Source organism: Delphinapterus leucas, chromosome 12, assembly GCF_059928025.1.
Source record: "Delphinapterus leucas isolate spDelLeu-1000000601 "Yukka" chromosome 12, BTC_Dleu_Yukka2, whole genome shotgun sequence".
NCBI classification, from domain to species: domain Eukaryota; kingdom Metazoa; phylum Chordata; class Mammalia; order Artiodactyla; family Monodontidae; genus Delphinapterus; species Delphinapterus leucas.
In genome coordinates this window covers 13,746,881-13,774,621 of record NC_143140.1, presented here as the reverse complement: position 1 = coordinate 13,774,621, position 27,741 = coordinate 13,746,881, and the positions used below count along the sequence as shown (strand labels likewise).

The following is a 27,741-nucleotide window of genomic DNA, read 5'->3' as shown; positions in this document are numbered from 1 at the left end:
TCTAGTTGTGGCGAGCAGGGGCTACTCTTCGTTGCGGTGTGCGGGCTTCTCATTGCAGTGGCCTCTCTTATTGAGGGGCACGGGCTCTAGGCACGCAGGCTCAGTAGTTGTGGCACGTGGGCTTCAGTAGTTGTGGCTCACGGGCTCTAGAGCGCAGGCTCAGTAGTTGTGGCACATGGGCTTAGTTGCTCCACAGCATGTGGGATCTTCCTGGACCAGGGCTCGAACCCATGTCCCTTGCATTGGCAGGTGGATTCTTAACCACTGTGCCACGAGGGAAGCCCAAAGATGCTTTTATTATTCATTTGAGCTATTATGCTTAGTTATAGCATGGCAGCTTAGTGATTTTTTTTTTTTTTTGCCACACGCGGGCCTCTCACTGTTGTGGTCTTTCCCGTTGGGGAGCACAGGCTCCGGACGCGCAGGCTCAGCGGCCATGGCTCATGCGCCCAGCCGCTCCGCGGCATGTGGGATCTTCCCGGACGGGGGCACTGCATCGGCAGGCGGACTCTCAACCACTGCGCCACCAGGGAAGCCCAGCTTAGTGATTTTTAAACCCTGGGTTCTGGAATCTGCCTTCCTAGGAGTAATTCATGGTTTCAATACTTCCTAGCTGTGTGAACTTACAGAAGTTACTTAACCTCTCTGTGCCTCAGTTTCCTCATCTGAAGGATGGGGGTGATTTTTTTAAAAATGAACTAAGTGAGGTAATACATGTAAAAAACTTAGTACCTTGACTAGAGTACATGCTCAAATATCTGATCTATTGTTCCCTATGGCAGGGGCAACCAAGGTGCATGGAATTGGGCTGATTAAGAAATATATTTTTAATTCTATCTTTTGGATATTCTTCCTCTGCTCTCAAAGCTAAAATACTTACAGATTCTCCTTTTTCACCTTTAGGGCCAATAGAGCCTGGAAATCCTGGTGGTCCAATTTCACCCTTTCAAGAAAAAGCAGAAGAAAGTTTTTGCAGGAGGCCAGGTGAGTCCTGTTGTGACTGTCAGGGTCAGAGCATTGCCTGTGCCCTTTCTAACCAGGGAAGTTATCTCTTATCCCCCAAGAGGCAATGTGAAGTTCTGAATCCAGTTAGGCTATTTGCATAATAATGTTTGTCAGTGTGCCACGATGCCTTTGGGTCTTTTAGAAATCCATAATATTCATTAGGATCTTTAAAATGAATGTGAAACAAAAGTCAATTATTTTTCAAGGAAAGAACATTTAGAGGGAAAAAATTATAATTCCGCTCTGCTGTATGTTGTTTTTGCAAAAAAAAAAAAAAAGAATTTTTGTGGTTTTAAAGACGTGAGATAATTTAACTGACACAATAATCCAGACCCATTTTATTTCAGACACTTCTTTCTTTTTTCAGGTTGGGGGAGGTGGAGGCGTGAGGAGTCACAGGAAGAAAAACACATCTCTCCACTGTTTCCAGCACTTATATCACCACTTAAGTGTTCGGCTGTGGACAGAGAAGGCATTCTTGTTGATGTGGGGACAGTAGCAACTTAGAAATGCCTAAGAGGTTCTGGTCAAAAATCTTGAGAAGGGATTTGTATGTGACATATAAAGGGAATTTTGAGAAAATAAAATTTTAGAAATAATACTTGTGGCAAGGAAACATATCATTAATTAGACTTCAGGGATGTCCCAGCATTGTGCTTCCATTTAAGTGTTAACCAACATTCCCGAAAACCAGACAGTTGTTAAATTAAATGCAGCCACTAGAAGTTACGTAATGTTGGTTATTTTCCAATCTCAGGAGCATTTTTGCAAAACAATGTTCACCATTGCACTTCCAAGTATATGCCTTTTTTGCCCATCTTGTCTTTTTTTTTATTTTGAAAAAAATACAAAACACATAAAGTTGAATATGTCAAACCTCCATGGACCACACACCCAAGATGGAAGAAAGAAAAAAATTTATAACCGAAGAAGTTTCAAATTCTCTCTCTCTTCCTGTGCCAGAGAGAGCCACTGTCATGATTTTAGTACTTATGTTTTCAGTCTATATTTTTGCACTTTTACTGCATATGTGGAACCATAAATAATATGTTATTTTGGATATTTAAAACAAATTCTATAGAAGCCATTGTTTGATCTTGTATATAATATTTTGTGCCTTTTTTCCCTACTCAATGTGGTTTTTAATATCCATCCTCTATTAATAGATATATTTAGATCTAGCTCATTCATTGAACCCTCAGATAGCGTTCTATTGTGTTAATGTATCGGGGTTCGTCAAAGCCCTACTGATGGGTATTTGGTTGCCTCTAGCTTTTCTCTATTATAAACAAGGCTGCAATGAACATCTTTATACCTGCCCCTTGTGTGGATATGTTTATGTGTTTATTTTTTTATTTTTAATTTTTTTTGCGGTACGCGGGCCTCTCACTGTTGTGGCCTCTCCCGTTGCGGAGCACAGGCTCCGGACACGTAGGCTCAGCGGCCATGGCTCATGGGGCCCAGCCGCTCCGTGGCATGTGGGATCTTCCTGGACTGGGGCACGAACCCGTGTCCCCTGCCTCGGCAGGCGGACTCTCAATCACTGCGCCACCAGGGAAACCCTGGTGTGTTTATTTTGAATCCTCAAACAACAATCTACCCAAAGTATTTCAATTACTAGTTTATTACAGCCTTAAAACATTGTTTTATTTCTACATTTCTATCGTAATCAGTATCTTGTGATTTTAGACTAGAGGAAGAGGGAGGCTGTCATATATAATGGACAGACAAAGCCATGTTTTTATTAAGGTGGTGTCTAGATTTGTGGAATATATTTTGGAAATGTAATCTTGATTTTATTAATACAAGTATTTTCCTTTATAGCGTACCACCCAAACATATAATGTACCATCAGTTTTGCGCTTACCATACTGTAGGAGAAGCCATTTTTTTCTACAGATATTGAATTCTAACCATAGTACAAAGAGGAAGAAATTGGTGGAGACATTTAAGGGGCTGATTGCTGTTGGTTTGAAAGAATAAATAAACAATTGGCCTCATACAAGTGTTAGGCTGTACAGAGTGACCTTCCTATTACCCATTTGATGGGTGCTAAAAGCCCCAGTGCATTGGTGTGATAGAAAAACTTATGCTTAATAAGTTGCATAAAGTAAATGTAGAAATCAAGGAAAGGGTCTAGAAATTACTATAAAAGTCACATCTGCTCAATACCAAAGGTAAGGGGAGGGGAATATACTTGGAGGAAGAGTAACTATGTTCACAGCTGCTAAGTATTTGAAGCAATGTATACAGGTCTCCATTGAAATGCAGAGCAAGGACCCAACAGAGGCTTTGGTCCATCTCTGATTGGTACGAAGCGGTGTCTGGGCTTGGAGGAAATCTAAGGGCTCTGTTCCCTTATATAAAACTCTACAAACAAAAGCATTTCACACCTGAAGCACAGACACGTATGCTGTTTTTCATAGTTAGAATGGGTGTTCAGTGAGTTATCACTGTGGCTATGAGCTGAAAGACAAGTGATGAGTTTACTTAGCTTCAGGAAAGGCTGTCATTTAATTTGACACCTTGGACGCTATTTGAAAGGTCTGGTGGTGTTGAGCCTCCATCTTTTCCCTCTGACAACTGCCCTAAAAGACACCGCTAATTCCTCAGGAGTCCTTAGATATTCTGTCACCTAGTCCACCGTCTCTATAAAGGAGCAGTTCTCCCCAACTTATCTGCAAACACAGCATCATCCCCTCACCAGATCCCATCAGTCTCAGGTCGTCAGACTGGTTACTTGGATATCATGGTCTCCATCGCCATTTACCATTAAAAGCCGGTAGTGTTCCTTGGTGTTTCTTCCTGTATCCCAGTGCTCTTGATACAGGACTTGGCTGCTAACCTAGGAGTGATTTGTGTGTTCATCTTACTGCTGTTTGCATCTGTTCTGGTGCTTCACTGGAAGGCTGGGTTCCGAATGGTAGGCTGGTTTTGTGATTCTACTCTGCCAGCCGGTGCATCGAGAAGTGATGTGTGATTCAGCAATAATTCGCTTATGGGTTGAAATTGTACTTCTGGTTCAATCTTTTATTCTACAAGATGAATTGAGCCTCAACATTATGGTGAGAGAAGCAAAGATGATCAAGACCGGGTGTTAAGGATGGTAACAACTAACTATTAATATCAAACAGAGATAAATGATACCTTATGAGAATGAAGAAAGTTTGGAGTGGATGAATAGGAAGGAGCAAAGCATTAGTGAGGGCTTCATATGTGCCAGGTATTGTGGTTCGGGCAAGTTCATCTCATCTCATTTGATTTCAATCCTGCCATCAATTCTCTGTGTAGACGTCCATTTCACAAATGAGGAAACTGACGCTCAGAGAAATAAAGTGTCTTTCCCAAGGAGACAGAGTTGTTAATGGCACAATCAACTTTTGATGCCAAAGCAGGATCTTTTTAGCACTCAATGGTTCTCCACTCTGGCTGCCAGGTAGAATCACCTCAAGCCCTCTTAAATAATAGCAGTATGGACCACCCCCCACTCTGCTGCCACCCCAGATCAACCATATACATGGGCTCTGCCCCACATCAGAGTCTCTGGAGATGGAACCTGAGTACTGGTACTTTCTAAAAGCCCTCAGGGGGTTCCAACGTGCAATTGGAGTTCTGAACCACCAGAGTCCACCACAGGTTCAAGCAAAGATCTGAAAGAGCAGCTTGAAGGAGCTTTAAATTGTCACTACAGTGACCCAGGAGCAGCATTATAATTTTAAGAACAAAAGTATAGATTCAGCCCAGGTACTAAGTGAGTGTGTATAGGTAGAGGTGATTCTACTCTTCTAGCAAATGTGGTGCTTATGTTTTTGAGTTTATCATATGCATTATTTACTGGCAGAGTCTTTCTCCTTTTAATTAGAATTCTTACAAATCATTTCATATGGGCATTTATATCAGGTACTCTGTAGACTCTCCTGGGTTATTTCTTTGGGCAGGAAGAGGCAACAGTCATGCCACTGGCTTTTTCTAATTCCACTTAAGATTCTGAAGCAATTAGAAAAGATTTTGAGCCATAAAAAGGGTCCTTAGAGTTTGAAATACACCTGTTTGACAGAATCAAATTTCTCATCATTGAGGTCTTAAGAATTCCTAAGTAACATATGTTTCCTAATGAACATAGCAAAACCAGGGCCAGCTGTTTTGTTTCAAGAAATGAATCATCATTTAAATACTTTAAAAGTGCCACAACTCTCTTTGCTCAGCTGTCCTAAGTGACAAGCTTTGTGGCTTTCTTTTTTTTTCTCCTTAGTCTGCATGTGTCCAGCAGTAATTGCTTAAAATATAATGTGCTCCTTATGGTGGTATAGGAATTCTGCAAGCTATTTGGTTACAGGAAATAATGCTAATGTACTAGCAGTACAATCCAAGACACATAAATGACCTTATTGCTGTATAATCAATTTCTGGGATGCCTTTTTAAGAATGTCAAGGTTTTATTTGTTTACTTATTTGCAGGAAATTTCATTTTCAATGGTCAGTCTATAAGAAGCCCCTACTTTCTGTTGAGACTACCTTTTAGCAGTTTTTTCTGGTTACGGAGGTATGATCTTGTGAATAGATTGGCTGCACTGATTTATAAGGCACAGAAGTCATATTTTCTTGGATTCATGTCGAAATACCCTGCCCTCAATCATGAGAATTTTTACTGGGTGAATGAATGAAGAGAGAACCCCCAGGCCATGTTCCTGCAGAGTATTTCCAACCCACTTGCCTCTGTCTGTGGATTTAACGTGCATTTTCCCCCACTTTTTAAATTGAAGTATAGTTGATTTACAACGTTGTGTTAGTTTCAGGTGTACAGCAAAATGATTCCATTTTACATACATATATATCTATTTTTTCCGATTCTTTTCCTTTATAGGTTATTACCAAACATTGAGTATCGTTCCTGCATTTTTTTTTCTTGACAATGGCACGTTCCCACTGAATCCAAGGTCATCCCAACTGCAGGATCGAACAGGAGTGAAACATCTTTTTGACCAGGCAAGGGCATCTGTCATCTTCACAGCTAATATAATTAAACCCGTGAACGATGATGAGAAGGCAGTGCGAATTCGTCAGTATTTTAACTGTAAAGCTATTTTGAAATAATTATTTGGTTAAACCGAGACTGTACATGATAAAACCCCACCCCAAAATGCTCCCATGATAGTTTATGTTTGGACGCTTAAGAAAACACAAAGACAGCGAGCCTCAGGCATCGTGTCAAAGGGCCTTTCAGATGGTTTTTGCCGTCTACATGGATCCATGAAACATCTAATTAAAAACCGAAACCTGTGTCCTAATTTCATTTACCTGTGACAGCTATTTCCCCTCGATGTGGATGTGTTCGTTCCCTTCCCGTAGTCAGCTACTCAGGGCCTTCTCTTGGAGGCCAGGGAGGCTCGTGCCCACTGCAGGCTGACTTGGAGCCCACGGGGCAGCGGGACTGCCCTGATGTGTGAATGGGTGTGAGTTGGTGTAAGATGTTTTTACTCAAATTTACTTCGCAAATTTGATTACCTTCTCTCCTTTTGGGCCACCAGCTCCATGCTCACCAAGGTTTCCCTAGGTAAACATAAAACAAATAAAAAGACAAAAATCCATTTATTTTTAATACATTCAGTCCCTAATTAAGCATAGAAATAGTGAGATAACAGCACAGTAACAGCTTTTTATAGATAACATTTTAATCCCGTTTGCCTCTCTCATGTTCTGTCAAATATTCCTGAAAAGCTCTAACTATTGAGACCCTGCCTATCCTTGCTGTGACATCCCCCCAGGAGGTGATGCTGGAGAAATACACGTCTCCAGGGGTGAATTAGCAATACTTCAAATTAACGCCCGGCAGCCTCACTCGGTGCCCATCCACTCCACGGATAGGACTGTCTAAGGCTAGCAGTGATATCCTTGCTGCTCAGTGTAATGGACATTCCTTTCACTGCCCTCTTGGCTGCACTTGGCATGTCGTGACTTGTATCCCACACATTCTCCTGCTTCCTCCTGTCTCTCTGACCTCTCCTCCCACACCATCTCCTAACTGCTCAAGGTTGGACCTCCTCAGGACTGGGTCCAGCTCTCTTGTTGTGACTCAACATTTGGTCCCAGATACTCTTATCTGCCCCGCAGCTTAGGCATCATCTACACCAAGAAAGACAAATTTGTAAACCCAGCACACGTCTCCCTTCTGGGTTTTGACCCCTATATCTAATTTTCTACTTGACCTATCACTCGTAAATTCTAGAAGAGATTTATATTTGACAAGTTCAAAACCGAATTAACAAATACAGGCGATATAAGTGAGAAAGATGAGAATATCACATTGTTAACATTTGTTAGTCCAGAAGGGGGAGAATGATAATTAACTTCTTCCTAATATATCTCTGCGGTTTGACTTGTTAAAATGAGTGGTAATTTCATTGTATAATTGAAAAAAATCAAGGAAAGAAAGTCTGAATTCATCCTCTCCCATCTGTAGAGCTCTTTCTTCTTCCATCTGGGTGTCATCGTTAACTCTGCCCTCCTCTGTTCCTTGAGGACAATGTCATCCGGTCTGGTTGCCTCTGTCCCCAAATCTCTTCTCTCCATTCTACTCGCCTTCACTGGGAAGGCCACCGTCACATCTCTCCAGGATCATTGCAATGGCTCCCTCATTGGCCCTATAATCCGCTCTTCCCCCCTCCCCACCATACGTTCTCTATAGAAGGTCGGAGAGTGATCTTCAAACGACATTCTGACCTCCTTCCTTCAAAACCTTAGCAGAGTCGTATTAAGGTCTTCTCTCAGCTCTTCAAATGGACCGAGATCCTTCCCGTCCCTCCCTGTAGTTCCCCACCCTGTCCTCACTTCTTTGTCTGGTTAGCAACCTCTCAACCCTCAGGGCTCAACTATTGAGATAAAACGCTTCCTGTGGGTCTCCAGACAGGTTCCGCTCATAGGTTCCCATTGGTCATGGTGTTTCTCCTTCATAATACTAACATTGAAAATGTTGTGTTTGTTTAAAAATATTTGCACCTCTTGCATTGGCATGTAAGGTCCATGATGGCCTGGAACTGAATGGCCGCCCCATGTCTAGTGTCCTACCTAACGTATAGGAAGCACTCAACAAGTATTTGTTGAATAAATATGCCAATGATTCTGACTTACATGTTTTTTTCCCATTAACGTCTTTTTAAATTAAAAATACATATGTTGGTAGAGAAAATTCAAAGTACAGAAATGTTTAAACAACAAAAATACACAGAGGCACTGGTTCAGATCACTGTTGCTACAGTTTAATATTTTAAATGTGCCTCCATGTTACTCATGCTACTCCAATTAAAAATAAATAGTTTATAACTGCTGTTATTACTGGTCTTGTGATATTCTCTCATTTTTCCTACTTAACTTTGATCCGAGATGTCTAAATTGAAAATAAAAATGGTCGTCTCAAAATCCCAAGCTATAAATTATTACAGGGACATATTTGAAAATGAGGTATAGCACTCCAAGACTGCTCATTGCAAGAATGAGCAGTTAGAAAATGGTAGGTTGTTTGAATGCAATCTGCACAGAAACACAGAAACTCTAGGAATTTCCTGAAAATACTACCACCTGGGCCTGGAGCCAATGACTATGTACAACCCATCAGAGTCTCTGCCTAGCTCTGCTTATGCTGTGACGTGTGAGGAAGGCGGAACATGCTTTGGTCTAAGACACAAGTTGTTCAGAGGTGGTCTTTGGATTGGGAGGCCCCATGCTCTTGGCTTGCAGAGCAGAAGAGCACCCAAAGTACATTTGCTGAGAGCATCTCACAGTGTAGCACCTTGGTTTAGATTCCCCTCCTCCTCTGAACCCCAGCAACCTAAAGGGCATCAGAGATGCTTCAGGGATGAAGAAATGCCTCTGCAGCACCAAGTCATATTATTCTATCCATAGGCTGTATTGTTCTAAAATCTTGATTTTTCTGGAGGCTTTCCTATGCAGAGAAACAACATGGTATTTACTGCCTAGCAGAGTGCCATATGTTTGCTTCACTCCATAGCTAGGTCAGGAAACTCATCTAATCAAGGACCCACAGTGGCCTCTGTAGGTGTTCTCCACTCTTGGGCTAACAGTACTCAAGGCAGAGGCAAACTGGAACTTCAGCTGCATTGATTTGTTGGCATGTGAGATTCTCCTCTCCGCTTTCTCCAAGTTAATTGTACCAGATAATTACTTGGCTCTACAGAAATAATGAGACATCGTCCTTGTGTTTCTGGAACCCACGGTTCTGCCTCAGATGTTATTCTAATTTTACCAGGTCATTTTGTGCCTTGCTGCCATGTTATCTGAATGGTTCTCATAAACCTTTTGAGTAGCTATAATAGCTGTACCCTCTTGAGTGTGTTTGTTGAAGAGTTTCTATGGTGCAGCGGAGAAGGTTGTTGTGTGTGCCACTCAGCCTGCACATTTCAGGAATTCTGGGGAGACCAAGGTGGCAGAGTAGGAGGAGGCTGAGCTCACCTCCCCCCACGAACACACTGGTAACACACCCACATGTGGAGCAACTCTCACTGAAAACAAACTGGAGACTGACACAGAGACTCTTATACAATCAAGACCGTAAGAAGGATCCACACAAAATCTGGTAGGAAGGGAAGAGAAGCGATCAGGTTGGGACTTGTGCCCATAGTGGGGGACACAGAAGAGAAGGGGGATTACACGGCCTCAGAGGTCCTCCCTGGGAAGCAAGTGGTTTGAACCACATTTTGGGTGCTCCAGCCCTGGGGTCTGACGTCAGGAGGATGAGTCCCCTTAGCTGGTTTGCAGACCAGTGGCCCTGACAGCGGGGCTGTAAGAAACCTCGAGTCTGCTTGTGAAGCGTGTGCGCACACTCGCTTACTCCCAAAACAAGGCGGAGGGAGCAGATGAAAGCTACCCAGGACTCTGGCTGGTTACCTGTGGCCATGCCTGCAGGTTCCCCAGCCCAAGTTGAGCACCTGGACCAGCCCGCTGGCTCTGTGGTGCAGCTCCACACTACAGCAAGGACTGCCATGGCCAAGGGGGGTGCGCGGTTGTGGGGCAATGGAGCTGCCTTAGACCTGGAACAGCATCTGAGTGGGGGGACAGTGGCCATTGCTGTCACCCCTGGAGGCAGCAGAGTGGGGGCCTCCCAGAACTCTAACGGTGCCAGGAACACCACAGCCTGCACCTTGACCCACACTGAGCAACCACTCCAGGCCCTCTTGTTCCAACACTGCTCCCCTCTGGGGCAAGGGTGGTGGTGATGGGAGAGGGGGAAGCACACTCTTGGAGGGAACAGCGCCATCTCAGACCTGACCCTCGCGGCTTCTGCTCCAGCAGCCAGGAAACTGCCCCCACTCCCCAGTGGGGCGGTGAGGGTCACTAAGCAGAGGAGAAGCCCTGAATCACACCTGGCTCCAGCTCTAGCACCTCCATCTCCAGCCCCACTTCCTACCAAGGTAAGAGCGGCCAGCACACCCTGGAAGAAGACGTGCCTCAGGCTCAGGTCGGATCCAGCTCTCCCCGCAAAGCCACTGGGCACATGCAGACTGTAGAAGGAAGCTCCCACAAAAGGACACCCCTTCAAGACCATATAGGTAACTGGTTCACCTAACAGAGAAAGTTAGCAAAATGAGAAGACAGAGGAATTTGGTTCAAATGAAACAAAAGAAAACCCCTGAAAAGACAAGTAATTAAATAGAAATAAGTAATTTATCAGATAAAGAGTTCAAAGCATTAGTAATAAGAATAATAACTGAATTAGAGAAAAGAATAGATGAACACAGTGAGAATTTTAACAAGGAACTAGAAAATATAAAAAAGAATGAGTCAGAACTGAAGAATACAATAAATGAGTAATAAAGAAACACACTAGAAAGAATGAACAGCAGACCAGGTGATACAGAAGAACATATAAGTAATCTGGAAGATAGACTATGAAAATCATCCAATCAGAGCAGCAAAAAGAAAAATAAATTCTAAAAAGTGAGAACAGTTTAAGGGACCTCTGAGACAACGTTAAGCATACCAACATTCATATTATAGAGAACACAGAAGAAGAGAGAGAGAAAGTAGTAAAAAAATGTATTTGATGAAATTATGGCTGAAAAATTCCCAAACCTGAAGAAGGAAAAAATATCCAGATACAGGAAGCATAGAGGGTCCCAAACAGGATGAACTCAAATAGACACACACCAAGACATATCATAATTAAAATGGCAAAAGTTAAAGAGAGAATTCTAAAGGTAGCAAGAGAAAAACAAAGAATCATATACAAGGCAACCCCCATAAGGCTATCAACTGATTTTACTGCAGAAACTTTGCAGGCCAAAAGGGAAAGTGCTGAAAGTGAAAAACCTATAATCTAGAATAATCTACCCAGCAAGGTTATTATTTAGAATTGAAGGAGAGATAAAGAACTTCTCAGACAAGAAAAAACTAAAAATGTTCATCAATACTAAACTTGCCCTAAAAGAAATGTTAAAGGGTCATCTCTAGGTGGAAAAGAAAAGGCTACAGTAAGAAGGAAGAATCTACAGGAAAGGAAAAATCCCACCAGTAAAGGTAAATATATAGTAATGGCTGTGAATCAACAACTTAAATAAGCTAGTACAAAGATTAAAAGAAAAGAATTGTAAAATCAACTACAATAAACAGTGAAGGGATCAACATGAAGATGGAAACTATGACCTTAAAAACACAAAATGTGGGGGGAGAATAAAAAATGTAGGTCTTTTAGAATGTGACTGAACTTAAACGACTATCAGTTTAAAACAAGTAGAAATAGCTATAGGTCATTACATATATGTAACAACAAATCAAAAACCTAAAACAGATACACAAAAAACTAGAGAGAAAGGAACACAAGCATACCACTAAAGAAAATCATCAAACCACAAGGGAAGAAACTACAATAACAAAAGAACAGAGAAGAATTACAAAAACAACCAGAAAACAAGTAACAAAACAGCAGTAAGTACATACCTGTTAGTTCACTTTAAATGTCAATGGACTAAATGTTCCAGTAAGAAGAAATAGGGTGGCTGATTGGATAAACAAAACAAGACCCATCTATATGATGCTTACAAGAGACTCACTTCAAACTGAAAGTGAGGGGGTGGAAAAAGATATTTCATGCAAATAGAAGTGACAAGAAAGTGGGGGTAGCAGTACTCATACTAGATAAAATAGACTTTAAAACAAAAGACAAAGAAGGGCATTATATAATGATGAATGGATCAATGCAAGAAGAGGATACTATACTCGTTAACATATATGCACCCAATACAGAAGCACCTAAATATATAAAGCAAATATTAACAGATAGGAAGGGAGAAATTGACAGTACAGTAAGTCCCCTACATATGAACGAGTTCTGTTCCAAGAGCATATTGGTAAATCCAGTTTGTTCGTAAGTCCAACAAAGTTAGCCTAGGTACCCAACTAGCACAATCGGCTATATACCGCTGCTTTTACATTTGCTTCCGGACATGCTGGGCTTGAAATAAAGATACTGTACTATTGTACCCTATGCAATACTGAACAGTAAAGTACACAAAAGCTCAACCACTCATAGAGGATGCATGCACGTGACAACGTATGCCAGACAAGTGAACTAACTTACCTGATCGGACATGTGAAGGCACGTTTGCATCTTTGAAAGTGCGCAACTTGAAGGTTCGTATGTAGGGGACTTGCTGTACAATAATAGTAGGGGACTTTAACACCCCACTTACTTCAATGGACAGATCATACAGAAAGGAAATCAATAAGGAAACAGTAGTCTTAAATGACACACTAGACTAGGTGGACTTAATAGCTATCTATAAGACATTCCATCCAAAAAGAGCAAAAGAAACATTCTTTTCAAGTGCACATGGAATGTTCTTTGGGATAGATTACATGCTAGGCTACAAAACAAGTCTGAATAAATTTAACAGGTTAGAAAAGATATCAAGCATTTATTCCAACCACAATGGTATGAGACCATTACAATCAATCAATTACAGGAAGAAAAATGGGAAAAACACACACACGTGGAGACTAAACAACATGCTACTAAAAAAATCTATGGATCAATGCTGAAATCACAGAGGAAATCAGAAAATTCCTTGAGGCAAAAAATTAAATAAAATAAGAACACAACTTTCCAAAATCTATAGGACGTAGTAAAAGCAGTCCTAAGAGGGAAGTTCATAGTGATACAGGCCTACCTCAAGAAACAAACAAACAAAAAACTTTCAAATAAAAAACCTAACTTCTCATCTAAAGGAAAAATAAAAAGAAAAACAGCAGAAGAGAGGAAATAATAAATATCATAGAGGAAATAAATAAAATAGAGAAAAAAAGAAAAGATCAATGAAACCAAGAGCTGGTTGTTTTAAAAGATAAACAAAGTTGATAAGCCTTTAGTGAGGCTCATCAAGAAAAAAAGACAGAGGACCCAGATAAAATAAGAAATGAAAGAGGAGAAATAAAAACTGATACCACAGAGATTCAAAATATTTTAAGATAATACTACAGTTATAGGCCAACAAATTGGACAGCCTAGAAGAGACGGACAAATTTCTAGTAAAATACAATCTTCCAAGGCTGAATAAGGGAGAAATAGACTAGCTGAATAGATCAATCACTAGTAGCAAAATTGAATTTGTAATTTTAAAAAAAAGCTCCAAGCAAACAAAAGTCCAGGACCAGACAGATTCACAGAGGAATTCTACCAAACATATTAAGAAGAGCTAATACCTATCTTTCTCAAACTATTCCAAAAATTTGAAGAGGAGGGGACACTCCCAAATTCATTCTACAAGGCCACCATTACTCTGATGCCAAAACCAGATGAACTACAAAAAAAGAAAATATCTCTGATGGACATTGACGCAAAAATCCTCAACAAAATATTAGTAAACTGAATTCAACAAAATATAAAAGAGATCACACACTATGATCAAGTGGGATTTATTCCAGGGATGTAAGGATGGTTCAATACCCACAAATCAACCAATGTGATACACCACATTAACAAAGGGAAGGATAAAAATCACAGGGTAATCTGAACAGACACAGAAAAAGCATTTGTCAAAATTCAACATCCATTCATGATAAAAATTCTCATCAAAGTTGGTGTAGAGGAAACCTATCTTGGCATAATAAATGACATTTATGACAAACCTATAGCTAACATCTTATTCAGCAGTGAAAACCTGAAAGTCTTTCCTCTAAAATCAGGAAGAAAACGTGTTTGCCCATTTTTGCACTTCTATTTAATATAGTATTGGAAGTCCTAGCCACAGTAATCAGACATGAAAAAAGAAATAAGAGGCACCCAAATGGGAAGGAAAGAAGTAAAACTGTCACTTTTGGCAGATGACTTGATACTATATATAGAAAACCTCAAAGTCTCCATCACAAAACTATTAGAACCAATAAACAAATTCAGTAAAGTTGCAGGATGTGAGATAAACATACACAAATCTGTCGCTTTTCTATACACTAATAATGAACTATCTGAAAGAGAAAGCAAGAAAACAATCCCATTTAAAATCAAATCAAAAAGAATAAAATACCTAGGTATAAACTTAACTGAGAAGGTGAAGTATCCATGCTCTGAAAACCCTAAAACAATATTCAGGAAATGAAGATGATACAAAGAAATGGAAAGATATCCCATATTCATGGACTGGAAGAATTAATATTGTTAAAATGGCCATGCGACCCAAAGCAATCTACAGATTTAATGCAACTTCTATCAAAATATCAATTACAGTTTTTCACAGAACTAGAACAGATAATCCTAAAATTTATATGGAACCATAAAAGACTCTGAATAGCCAAAGTCATTTTGAGAAAGAAGAACAAAGCTGGAGGTACTACAAGCCAAGGAGCCACCAGGAGCCGGGAGTGAGGCCTGAACACACCTCTCCCGGCAGCTCCAGAGACAGCGTGGCCCTGTCAACACCTCCGGAACTGTGAGATAACACATTTCTGGGGGTTAAGCCAGTCACTTTGCTTCATTACAGTAGCCCTAGTAAGTTAAATAGAACATGTGGCCTAAGAGGGCTGTGCTCACTTGGAAATAAGGCCCAAGGCTGGCACCAAGTCCAGCTTCTCAGGTGCTCGCAGGAACACATTTCACCAGCTCTGAGTGTGGTGGGCCACAGAGGGGAGGGGCCAGGCCCAGGTGAGTTTCAGATTTCTCTGTAATACTGCTAAAATCCAAAAATCCGTATGTCTGTGCCTAAATCCATGATGTTTTCCAAAGCTAGTGGATCCTGGGGCACTGGGAGGGGAAGACAGGAAGTTAGGACTTAAATTTTATTTCTAAATCTTCCAGGCCCAGAAGGGTTGCCTCCAGTGTTTCCAAGGAGGCCTTCACTTTCTGTGCTATCTTTGGGTTTAACTCACCGCTTGGAAAGACCTTGAGTATTTGATTCTGGAGAAATGTTTTCTGTCCTTTCTAGTCTGTGCATATGAAAATGAAGTTGTGGTTTGATACTTGAAAGGAAAAACAGATTATTTTGTTAGCAAATTGGTTTTCTTGGATCAACAATTTGGAGAAGTGAACACTGGAACTGGTTGCAGGGAGACACAGCATCAATCTCCAACAGATGAGACTGATTCTCAGCAAATTGCACCGAGGGTGGTGATGTTAAGATAACCAACTACACATTTTCCGCGTGGATCTTTAAAAACCAATATGGAATGTAAAACCTGCAAGTACCTGGCCTCCACAGAGAATGCTTTTTTTTTTTTTCCTTTCCCATCTAGATTGGTGTAAAGAGCTCTGGATCTGACGGCTTTAGCAGTTGACAGAATCTATCAAATTTTTCTTAAAATCCCCAGAGCTGGAGACAATGCAGAGCAGTTTGCTGGATTGTGAGAAGATTTTCCTTGAGGGGAAGAATATGCTCGGCATTGTTGCTCCTTTGCAACCAGTCTTGCAGAATGGGAGCAGCTGTTCTGCAAATTATTTTTGTGATGGAGAGGGGAATCTACCTTTCATTCTTTGCATCCACAAGTGGGCATGCAAAATACATAGAAACATACTTATATAACTGTCTTGACCTCCCTCCTTAGTCTCTCTTTTCCTCACTTCCTTTTTTTTCTTCCCCAATTCTCTTTTTGATTTGTGCTGTGAGAGGAGAGGGCTTCTTATGCCTGAGCTTCTTCCTCTGATGACAAGGAAAAGTGTAGGGGAAAACGATCAACTCTTGTACAGGGGCCAAAGGCAATTACTTTGCTTTGAGGATTCCTGGGATGAGGGAATGAGCCAGGAGCTCTTTCAGGAGAGGAAGGGGAGGGGAGGTGTATGAGTGGCCTGCCACTCGTTCTCCCAGGGGCAGCTGCTTCCGCAGAATCCAGGCTGCAGGACGGCTGAGCTGCTGCGAGCTGAGGTGCCGAGGCCCAGGACTCAAGTGCAGACATTACATAAATCAATGCCAATTTAAACGGGAAGATTATTTTAACCTCGGAATGTCACTTTATATGTTTCAATACATGGTCCATTATTTACTCTCCAGGAAAGTTTCACTCAGGGCCCCCCTTCTCTCTGTGCTTATTTGCGACGGCCAGACCATCAGGCATGCGATGAACTGCAAATTGAAACAAGCTCAGCATCCCAAACCGGTGGGGGTCGTGACCTGCTGGGGACACGGCCAAGTGAAGACAGGCATCTCATTCACCATGGCACACTTGGCCCTTTCTTTTGTGAAGCCGAGGGTGAAGAGGTGGCGGTTACAACCCAGAAAGGTGCTCAGTGTAGGTGCTGAGAAGGTGGGCCCTACCCCTCCATCCATCCTGGTGGGACCTCCATGGAACAGCCCTAACTATTCTCAGAAGGAAACAGAGTCAAGTATTTGGAAAGTTACCTTCCATTAACTCCCAGGCGGGTCTAAAGCCTTCTGATGTTAACTGGCAACGGTGTTTCATTTGGGGAAGAGAAGCTATGGTCTCCCCTCTTTACCCAGCTGTGCTCCAATTCTGAAGTCACCTTCTGAGCACAGGTGGACTAAACACCTGTGAGCCTCAATCCCGTAGTAACAACGGTAGTAACAATAGCTGGAGTTCTTTTAGGTGAGTCAACAGCTAAATTCAGAGAACTGGTTTGCTGTTAGCAAGACTCTCCACTCACCTTCTCTGGTCAGCCTCATTTTGGGGGAAATATAACCTTAAAGTAAAAAATTTATGTTCTCAACTTCAGATTCTAAAATATAAATGCACTATATATCTTCATTTAAGGGAAAACTGACTCGTTGGCAAGATAAACTATATACAGAAGTAATGCTGAGAGACTTGTAAAGAGATGAGCATTAAAAGTTTTGCAAAGGATGGCAAATATCTAAGTAGCTGAGTAGCAACTTGATAAATTTTATACCAAGGGTGGTAGTAACACACAATATTCTTTAAGTTTTTTTTAGCTGACACTGTTAGATCAGAGCCCACTCATTCTCATTATTTTGAAGCATTTATAGTAAATCCTATTTTGTACCAGTAGATGTCATTACAGAAATGCAGTGTATTTTAACTGAGTAATTTTAGATATGCTTCTCTTACGTTTTTTCATGTGGGCCAAGCCTTATGGTTGTGAAAAAGTTGGTACAGAGAGATCTCTACAGAAAATGTTTACTAAAGGATCATACAATATACCTCATACGTTCCTCCTAATACAATATTCCCTGGAAAATCTAAGGAAATGAGAAAAGTTAAGATAGGATCATGCAGGAAGTGGAAGAGACGTTCCACACTTCTGATTTTAAATTTATCAGCCACAAACGATCCAGGTCTTCGTGTTGAACTTAATCTGATGGAAGAATTGGGATTTTGAATTAACTAGCTTGTCATTTTCTGTGCACCTGCTGCCTTCAAGGCCTCTGCTGGCACAGACTGTTTCTTTGGGTTTTTAAACAGAGGAACAAAAGTAGCCAGAGGAATCTAAGAAAGGGAGACCACGAACACAGGACAGACATAAAGGGGAGTTTCTCCAAATTTGCAGCTTATCAGTGATAAACCATGATGTAATAAGGGATCCGAGTCAGTGGCCAGGATGCTCCCCACAAAGCGATCAGACCCCAAACGTGTGCTGAATGGTGAGCCAACCAATGGTCTCACTTAGGTCTCTGAGTCACACTCAGTTGCCCACACCCATTCTTCTCCGTCTGCTGTGCTTCCTTGTAGAATTGGGGGCAAAAATGTCTTGCCTTTTGGCTGTCAGATCCTTCCATGTCATATTCCATCCAAACCAATGGGTAATTAAAAATCTTGGTGAAGTTAAAGTGGCTCCTTCCTGGGAGGTGGGAGGCTTCAGTCTTGACCCATAGTGTGTAAACCTTTGCTTGAGATTTTAGTGTAGCACCTGTTAGTTTGGTAAGAAATCTGTCACCCGTTGTAGTACCCAGAGCTCTAAGGTAGCAAATCATCTCTTTCTGCCCTCAGGGAAACCGCATATATGATGCTATCAACGGTGAAACATGTTTTTTACATTAATTTTTTGTATGAAATTTTGCAAACTTTGAAATAAACTTTTAAAAAGTAAAGATAGGGACTTCCCTGGTGGCGCAATGCTTAAGCATCCACCTGCCAATGCAGGGGACACGGGTTCAAGCCCTGGTCCAGGAGGATCCCACATGCCACGGGGCAACTAAGCCCGTGCACCACAACTACTGAAGCCCGCATGCCTGGAGCCCGTGAGCCACAACTACTAAAGCCTGCACGGGCCTAGAGCCCGTGCTCCGCCGCCAGAGAAGCCACCACAATGAGAAGCCTGTGCACCACAATGAAGAGAAGCCCCCGCTTGCCGCGACTAGAGAAAGCCCGTGCGCAGCAACGAAGACCCAACCCAGCCAAAAATAAATAAATTAATTAAAAAATAAATAACTAAATAAAGATAAAATCCTGGTTTTGTGAAAAGATGCTGATCAAAATACTTTTTCGGAAACATTTTCATTATGGAAAGATGTTAAGTATATGTGATTATGTTTCAAAGTCTGAGCAGTTAGCAATTAAGTTCATTTTATTTTTCAAAAATACCATCACATAAAATCTCTGTATACATGATGTGAGTGAAAGAAGCCATACCTTGTGATAATATCCATCAAGAGGCTGTTGCATTCCTTGTATTCCAGGAGGTCCCTGTATTAGAAACAAATCAAAGACATACATAAACATTTACCAAAACAATGTGTATTTAAATAATGTATCTAAGAACTCTTAAAATCTCACAGGTAAGAAGAAGGAAGTGTCTGTTCAGTCAAGTATTCTAATTAATAGAGTATCACGTGGACATTAGCTTATCTGGTTCTTAAACGTATTTCTAGGTTAAATCCTGCATGAATCCAAAGAAAGGTCCTAACTGGGAACACGTAACATTTTACTAAAAGGTCAGCCATCAGCATATTCCTTATTAAAAGGAATCTTACCCATAAAACTCCTCAAGGGAAGAGGCTGAAGAGCTTCAGTTTATGTTTGACACTTCTTATAGGGCTTTTATCAATGCATTATGGAAGTGTATGCCCACATGTTATTACCTTAAAAAATAAGGGAAAAATATTGTTTTGTTATTGCTTTAATTATTTGAATTAGTTGGGTGAACATGGGCTTCCCACGGACTTTCAGGCCAGAAAAAGATATTTGCTGTATAACCTTGGGCTTAAGACATTTAAATACATGTAGTTTTCAGATGATGTGGAAATATTCACGAAGCACTCTGCTGAGTTTTGGGTGGATAGGAAGGAAGTAAAGACATTTGTCTGTCCCTAAAACTTCCAGGAAGAGAGGAAGAGAAGCATTCTCTGAGTTTTTCAGGGATTAAATTTTGGGGAAAGGGGTGGAAGAAAATGCAAAGATTAACATGATTCGATTTTAGGTAGTTCAGCCAAAATAGATTCAGCTATCTCAGAAAAGAGACTGCATATCTCATCCACACCTCGTAAGCTCCTAGGAGGAGAGAAAATGTTACAGAAGCAAAGTTCTCAGAAGATAAGACACCGAAAGATCATGATTCAGCCAACCAAAGTCACTATTATACAAAGATTATTATTTTAAAAAGCGAACGAAAGCTTTGGAAAGTGAAGAAACATTTTAAGGAACATCTGCTAGCTGCACTCACTGATATAGGTAACACCTTAGGTTATCTTGAAAAGATTAATGTTGGTCAACAGTTATGACGGGTGTTTCTTAGGAACGGCCTGTGACAGAAGATCTAACATGAAGGCTTTACTTTGTGCCGTTAAATGTTGAGGACAGCAAGGTGTAGTGATGGATGATAGAAGGAGGCAGGTATAACTCGTGAGAAAATAATAGGCCTTGTGCGGAACGGAGCTGACTGTGGTTGGAAAGACAAACGACGCTGTTACCTTGCTGGAATCAAAACAGAGCTAATGTCAGAAAATAATTCTCTAGGCGCTATTATTTTTCAGGTTCTTTTTCCATCAGCCAGCTTTGTGTGACGTATTCCAGGTCAGGTAGTTGAAGCGAAGAGGAAAGCAATTACTGAGTTGGGGGTTGTTTCACAAAGTTTCCGGCCAAGAAGGTACAAGCTAGGAACTCATTCTTGAAATTCAGGAGACATGAGACTCCATACACATTGATCCTTCTGCAACTATTTTTAACAAGGCAAGGAGAAATCTTAGATACCGTATGTAGTAGCATCAAAGGTAACTTAGGGGTATCTGCATAGCAGGCATTGGGTGAATGGTGAATGTGTATTGATCATAAGGTCAATTAGATCAAAGACTAGTGATGTGGTAGGTACATTTAGCTTCAGACACATTCGTCTTAGCTAAAAGGGAAAGGCTTAACAAGTGGGGCTCCTGAATACAGCAGATCAATTAATAACGTCTGTCAACTAGAGCAGAAGAATCCATCAAATAATAACGGCACACATTTAGGTAGTGTGTATCGTGCGCCAGGCATTACACCAAGGGTTTCAAATAGACTAACTCATTTCATCTCTACAATGACACCATGAGGTATGTACCACCATTATTTCCAATTCAAAGATACAGAAAAATGAGCGTTTGAAATAGTTAACTGGCCCAAGGTCACAACCCTGGTATGCGGCAGGGCTAATATTTAATGGAGGCAGCCTGGCCCCAAACTCACTTCTTAGTTGTTCAACTCTTGTAACTTAAAAGCAGATTCTCAGCCTAAAATAATTTTCGCAGGCATTTTAAAATTATGGTTATGGAAAGGAAAACTGTCCCAGTATCCTGCTCCTGTAGTGACCTGCAGCAGCTATACAGATACCACGGCTTTGCTCTATTTGTGTTGGGCTGGGAGACACAGGACGCCCGAGTTAATGGGATAAGTAGACAATTACACAACAGCTGTAAAGTGCTCATGAGCTCCGGGGAGACACACCTGTTCATAACCCAACTGTGCTCGCGTGTAATTACCGGAGCGGTCCATCAGCCTGGTGTGGGGAGAGACCCTAATGTTGTTTCCTACTGCAAAGAACCATGCCTGGTGTGATGAAGGGAATTAAAGATACATTCAACTTGGGAACATATATGCTCGGTAATGGTTTAAAGCATTTAAAAAGGGTTTTTTATTTGTTCGTTGTTTTTTTTTTTTTGGCTAAAATCTTGCTAGAGGTGGAAGACAGAGAAATATCCTGTCTGCCACCTGCGTCATCAGATGCTAGTGTGAAAATGATCAACTGTTTGCATTATCAGCTCCTTAGATTTCAGCCTGGGCCACAGAGTCCCAACGTCTAAAGGATGGGGAGAGCTCTGTGTTAAAGCTTCTTCGGTCCTGGTCTTGGCCGCACTTTCACTTTCCAGCCGGTTCATGCAGTATGCGGAGCTTTGCCTTTTTTCCCTTCCCTGGTCTCTGCTGAGAGCTCCCTGTCACCGTCAGGGCTGGGCCTTTGGGTCAGCTTTAGCGTACCCTTGATGTTCTGAATCAAGGTCTCCGTGGCCCCTCAGCCACTCTGCTCCCTCTCTGGCCCTCCTTCCTGAACTGTCTTCCTTCCTCCCTCTTCTCTGAAAGCATCCTTCAGCTCCCCATAACTGCTGACTGAACGTCCGTGCGCCATCTGGGTACCACTTATCTCCACGCACCAACACTCTTCATTAGGAGCTCTCTCATTAGGGGCTCCTTTCAGGATTCACAAATACATATTTTCAGGTTGTACACAACTGCCTTCTGGCCCTGTGGGTTTCCAATTAACTTTGCTAACAACCTTTGAAATACCAAAAACCTCTATGAAGAAAGTTGCACTAATCAACTTTTTTCAAAGCATGCTAAAAAACAGCTTTGCTATAAGAAGAGATAGAAAGTTTGTTATTGAAAAGTCATTTGGGCTAATTTTCAAGAAATATTTCTAACTTTCTAATGGCTAGTAGAAAAGGCAAAGACCAGTAATTATTTTTCTTATATTAAAAAATTTATTAGGAAGCCTAACCTCATTCATAGGAATGGTAAGATGAAGCATGTTTCAATAATACAGTAATTGCTGGCAAGTTTAGTGTCAGAACGAGTTTTTCTCTTATATATATACATTCCATCTATAACATTATATATAACTTAGTGAAGCACATTTATACTGATTTATGGGTTTTTGTGTGTGTGTGTGGTACGCGGGCCTCTCACTGTCGTGGCCTCTCCCGTTGCGGAGCACAGGCTCCGGACGCGCGGGCTCAGCGGCCATGGCTCGCGGGCCCAGCCGCTCCGCGGCATGTGGGATCTTCCCGGACCAGGGCACGAACTCATGTCCCCTGCATCGGCAGGCAGACTCTCAACCACTCCGCCACCAGGGAAGCCCTGATTTATGGTGGTTTGAGTACATGTCTATCTTTCCAGTTGGAATGAAAACTCCTTGAAGATAGGAGTTTCAATCTTTTTTATCTTATCATAACATATAGTACCCCCATCCCAGTATTTGCTGAATTCAATAGAATCTTTTGCAAGAAAAATTTTGAGGGTATAGCCAATTTCTTGCTCGTTCGTTTTGATTTCAGTTAGAAATGGTAGCAAACTGAGCAGGGGTCTTGCTGCTTCCAAACTCACAGAATACAGGGCCAACAGATGCAGATTAATCTAAGAATCTGGCTAAATAACTGAAAACAAAGCTGCAGTGAGCTCCAGTTAGTGGAAAAGAGCTTATGGATGGATTTTTGACCAGAATTACAACATGGAAAGTTGTCTCCAATTCTGAGAGAAAAATCAATAGTACTCTTTAGAAAATATTTGGGAAATCAATTTCTTTTTCTTTTAAACACAGATCCTTTTATTTATCTTAAATATTTGCTCTAAATGAGTTTTTTCATTGTCTCTTGGGATTTAATTAACTTAAACAGTTGTAATTTTAGAATAGATTGTTTTTCAGAGAATGTTTCTGCTACAAAGTTTTAGTGGCTAAGGAGATACCAGCACTCCAACCCCTCCCCCTCCAAATTGCTGAAAACTCTCAAATTGCAAACTATGATTTCTGAAGCAAGGAGGGGATTCATTAAGTGTTTATACTATGGTTATATTTCAACACAGAGACCTCAAGTTCTCCTTTATGGGATTACAGTGGGGATGTGGGCCAGATAGCACGTATTAGGTGAAATTTAAGGTTCCTGGGAAGGGGCTCTTATTTCTGAAAATGTCTCACCCACCTTCTGGTTTATGCCTGCCTAAAACTTCATATAGAAAGACTGGTTTATTTGGTGTTGGGTTTTATCACCAGCTCGAATACAAGTGTTCTTGGGAGATGTAATACTAATGTTTCATATTCATACAGCTCAGCATAATTCTAAATACGTTTTCGCTTATATTTTCTTAGATGGCAGGGTAATGTGACTGCAAAACACATCATCTTATTTGATTCTCATAAAGACTATGTGAGATGGGTATGATTATGTTCTCCATCTGACAGGGAAAAACTGATAGATTTACCCCCAGATCACACAATAAACAAATGGTAGAACCAAGTATAAGAGTTGTTCCACTTGAATATATTCTTATGGATCATTCAGTAAGTATTTCCTGAGAGCAAGTTGGATGGGACAAAAAAGGGGAGGAGTAACGGGATGCTATGTGGCAGGTGGGACAGGAGAAGACAGCACCGAGGGAGGAGAGGGTACAGAAAAGGGGGGAGTGCAGGTCCTGAAGACTGTGGCTTCGCAGCCCCCCAGGCCTTTGGCACTCACTTTCTGGCATGAGGCTCTGAGAAATGTAGTTAAGTCTTAAGATGAACTTTGATTGTAAAAAGTGGGACTCAGAGGAAAAAGCTATAGGAGGATGATAATCAAAGAACTTGGAAAGGTATCAACACTTTTGCTTTAGAAATGGGAGGTCCTGGATTAAATCCTGGGACAGAAAGTAAAACATAATGAGCAGATGGAAGAGAATGATAAAATGGGATAATGATAAGAATATTAATAAATGACAATAGTAACCCTTGGAAAGTAATAACTGTGTGGCAGGTACGTATGTTATTGCATTTTGCTTTTACAGCAGTCCAATGAGGTAGGCATTATCCTTATTTTACTTACAACAAAAAGTTTACTATCTTACCCAAGGTCATACAACTAGCAGACAACAGCTAGATTTCAACCCAAGTTGGCCTGACGCTGTATCTTTGATATTTTAACTCTTTCCTTTATCTGCCTCACAGTGAGAGGGATGACAGATAGAGAAAAAAAAAACCCAAAATCAATCATCTTAAAGCTGGTTAAAAACATCACGTAGGGCATTCAAGGGTAAAAGACTGCAGATCTATTAATGAGGGACAGAATCTACAAGGGCCAAGCACAGGGAGCTCCGGGACGCAGTGTAGATGCACCTTTTCAAAGACTGGACAAGAAGAGATCAAGAGGAGAGTGACCAGAATGGGAGGAGGGTGAGGATAAGAGAGAGGAACCACAGGCAGATACAAGAAATGTTAAAATCAAGGAGGGCCTGGATTAGAGAGAGGTGAGAGGGAGACTTCTGAGAGGGAAAAGGAAAGAAGTTGGCAATCTTGATCGGCATCTTAAGTAACTTTTGAAGTTCAAATGATACCAAATGAGGGGTAGAGTCTTGGCATTCATGAGATGGTAGAAGAAAAACAAACACACAAATGGTCAGAGTTGGTGGGAAAAAGACTAGAAACAAGAGAGTAAGTTTGCTTAGGGATCATATTGATAGGCTGAAATTCCTACGAGCGTGAAATTGCAGTGGATGAACAGTCATGGGAAAGTAGTCACACTTAGTAAGAAGATGAGATACCCTTCAAACAAAACTACAATTGTGCCATTGTGTTCTTGTGGAAGAGAGATTTGTGTATTGCCATGTGGGATCTGAAGGATTTAAGTGATACAGCAATACACTGGTTCAAGCATTGGTCAAGGGCATCTTCCGGGGACTTCCCCTAAAAAAGGTAAGAGCAGTTTTTGTTAGAAGCCAGCAGCCAACGCTTAATCTTGGTGAAGCTCTGGAAATTCTGAGCAGCAGTGATCGTCTCTTGTCTCAGCCAGGTCCCCCTTGCCCCACCCCAGTGGCATACACGTGCACTCTACTTTGAAAGATCAGTAGCTCCTAAGTATCTCCGTATGAGATATGCCAGCAACCCTGGTTCAGAAGTTCAGAAGCAGCGTGATTAACAGGTGAAGGATTGCAGCGAAGCAGCGCTTCTGGGTCTTGAATGAGAAGTTTTCACATCTGCCATTTTGGACATTTTTCAAACGCATCCCTCTGTGTATTCCAGAAGTGCTCACTTGAGCTGGGCTTGTCTCTTCTGGCCTGCACACTGAGCTGTGTAATTGAGGGAACTCAAGCAGAGGCAGTTTATGGTTGTATGAATAAGCAAAATACTCAATATGTGACCTGATTGTTTTCCAAAATTACACAGCCGCTGGTTTCACTTGTCATTTTGGAACAGGGGTGGGAGGATGAGGCTGTGACAGTGAATGCATTCAATGGGTGTAATTAATCCATTTCATAAAAGCAGATTTTCTACATTATGCTGTGAGGCTCAGAAGTTTTTAACACTTTACTTTCCAAGGGAGAAAAAAAAATCATTTTCTAAAGGAGCTTATTTTCCCTGATACCATGAAACAAATCCATCTAATTGGTTATAAAGCCCATTGCATTCTTGATAGAGTGCCTTGCTGGGACATTGATGACTGATTTCCATGGCATGACAGTTAGAAAAAAATGATTCCTCCCCTAACGCTGCGATTCTGCTTATCCATCCATAAAATGTTTCATACTCATTTCCCCTCAGTATGTCCTGCAAAAGCAAAAACGTTACGTGTCAGCTTCCTGTAATATAAGGGGCAGCAGCAGTCTCAAGAGGGGCCTTGCCTCCCCACCGAAGCCACATCACTGACCCTGCATGAGGTGATTAAAGCCAGCGGGGCATGAGAACTAGTAAGGATGGAGATTGCGAAACAAATGATCTGTATCCAGTGGCATCGCCCAAAGTTCACCATCAACAGAAACCATACCTGGGGAACAGCTGAGCTTTCACTCCCCTGTCTGACCTCAGGAATCTCTCAATACACCTCTCAAATCTGAAGGGAGGTTGGCTTACACAGCCTGCACCTATCAGTGCTTTGAGATTCCACTTATGTAACTGATAATATTCACTCTCTTTAAACGTGTTGGTACATGTCAATCCCAAACTCCCTAACTATCCCTTCCCCTCACCATTTCCGCCGCCCACCCCTGTAACCATAAGTTCTTCTTTACGTCTGTGCTCAATAGTATGTAACAACCTAAATGGGAAAAGATTCTGAAAAAGAATAGATACATGTATATGTATAAGTGAATCACTTTGCTGTACACGTGAAACTAACACAACATCGTTAATCAACTATGCTCCAATATAAAATAAAAAAGTTTAGACAAACAAGTGTTGGTAGGATGACAATGCTTCCTAGACAGAGAAAACGTGATTCCCAGGCAAACCGCAGAGACTTAAGACAGCCAGGCTGATGGCACCGGCTTACATGCTGCCAAGTTACGTAGAGGCCAAGGGCATGTACACAACTCGAATGGTTGGGGACATTCTGGACAAAAGCAAAGTGACGTTTTATTTTGTGGTGATTGGAGCCTCCACTTTCAACTCCAATGTCTGACATCAAGGTTTCCTTCTGATCTGTAGGTCATACTCATTAAATATGCAAATGACATGTCTTGGCTCAGCTGAACCACACGGTTACAGAGGGTACACTCAGGGAAGTTCTAGAAAAGAATACTGAATGATTTCATTTTTAAAACACTTTGCCCCATTCTACAAAGGATTTCAGGCAAAAGAGAAGATGCTGACACTCTAGGCCGGTGAAGAAGTAATTAGTGATATTAACCTCAGCCCATCCCACAGGATGCTTTTCCTGTTTTGTCAAAGAAATTTGGACTATTTCAAGCGTGTCGAAAAGTACAGAATATAATATGATAAATCCCCATGAATCCACAATCCAATGTTGTCAGGCCCTAACCATCTGCCATATTTACTTTAGATCTCTTTACCTTTTAATGAAATTACAGATATAACTGAAGCTCCTTCTAGGCTTACTTTCTACAGAATTTCCTCTCATGTTTCAGGTCCCCCAGATAATGCTGAAAACTTGTTGCTTCTCTACTCACATAACTTCTTTTAGTCTCTCCTTTGATGGAAACAATTTCCTACCAGGTTGTAGCTGCTGTGAAGAGAAAACTGACTGAAGAGATTTAGCTAAGCCCCTTACTTCTGGAGGCCCAGGCTTTTCTTATTGTTAAAATGGAGATAATCTTTTCTTGCCTGTTTCACAGAGTTATACGACGGTAAAATTAAATGCCGTATGGAGATACTTTCGTAAGCTA

At 41.3% G+C, this 27,741-nt stretch overlaps 1 protein-coding gene across 1 annotated transcript in view; it reads right to left on the bottom strand.

Annotated features, from left to right (window-relative positions):
- COL19A1 (collagen type XIX alpha 1 chain) overlaps window positions 1–27,741 on the bottom strand; it is a 356,054-nt gene that overhangs the window by 68,753 nt on the left and 259,560 nt on the right. Inside the window, exons 15-17 of the mRNA XM_089921716.1 lie at window positions 19,045–19,098; window positions 6,511–6,555; window positions 881–943 (exon numbers count right to left, since the gene is read on the bottom strand). Of these exons, the coding sequence (XP_089777842.1) occupies window positions 881–943; window positions 6,511–6,555; window positions 19,045–19,098 (162 nt within the window). The remainder of the gene's footprint in view (window positions 1–880; window positions 944–6,510; window positions 6,556–19,044; window positions 19,099–27,741) is intronic.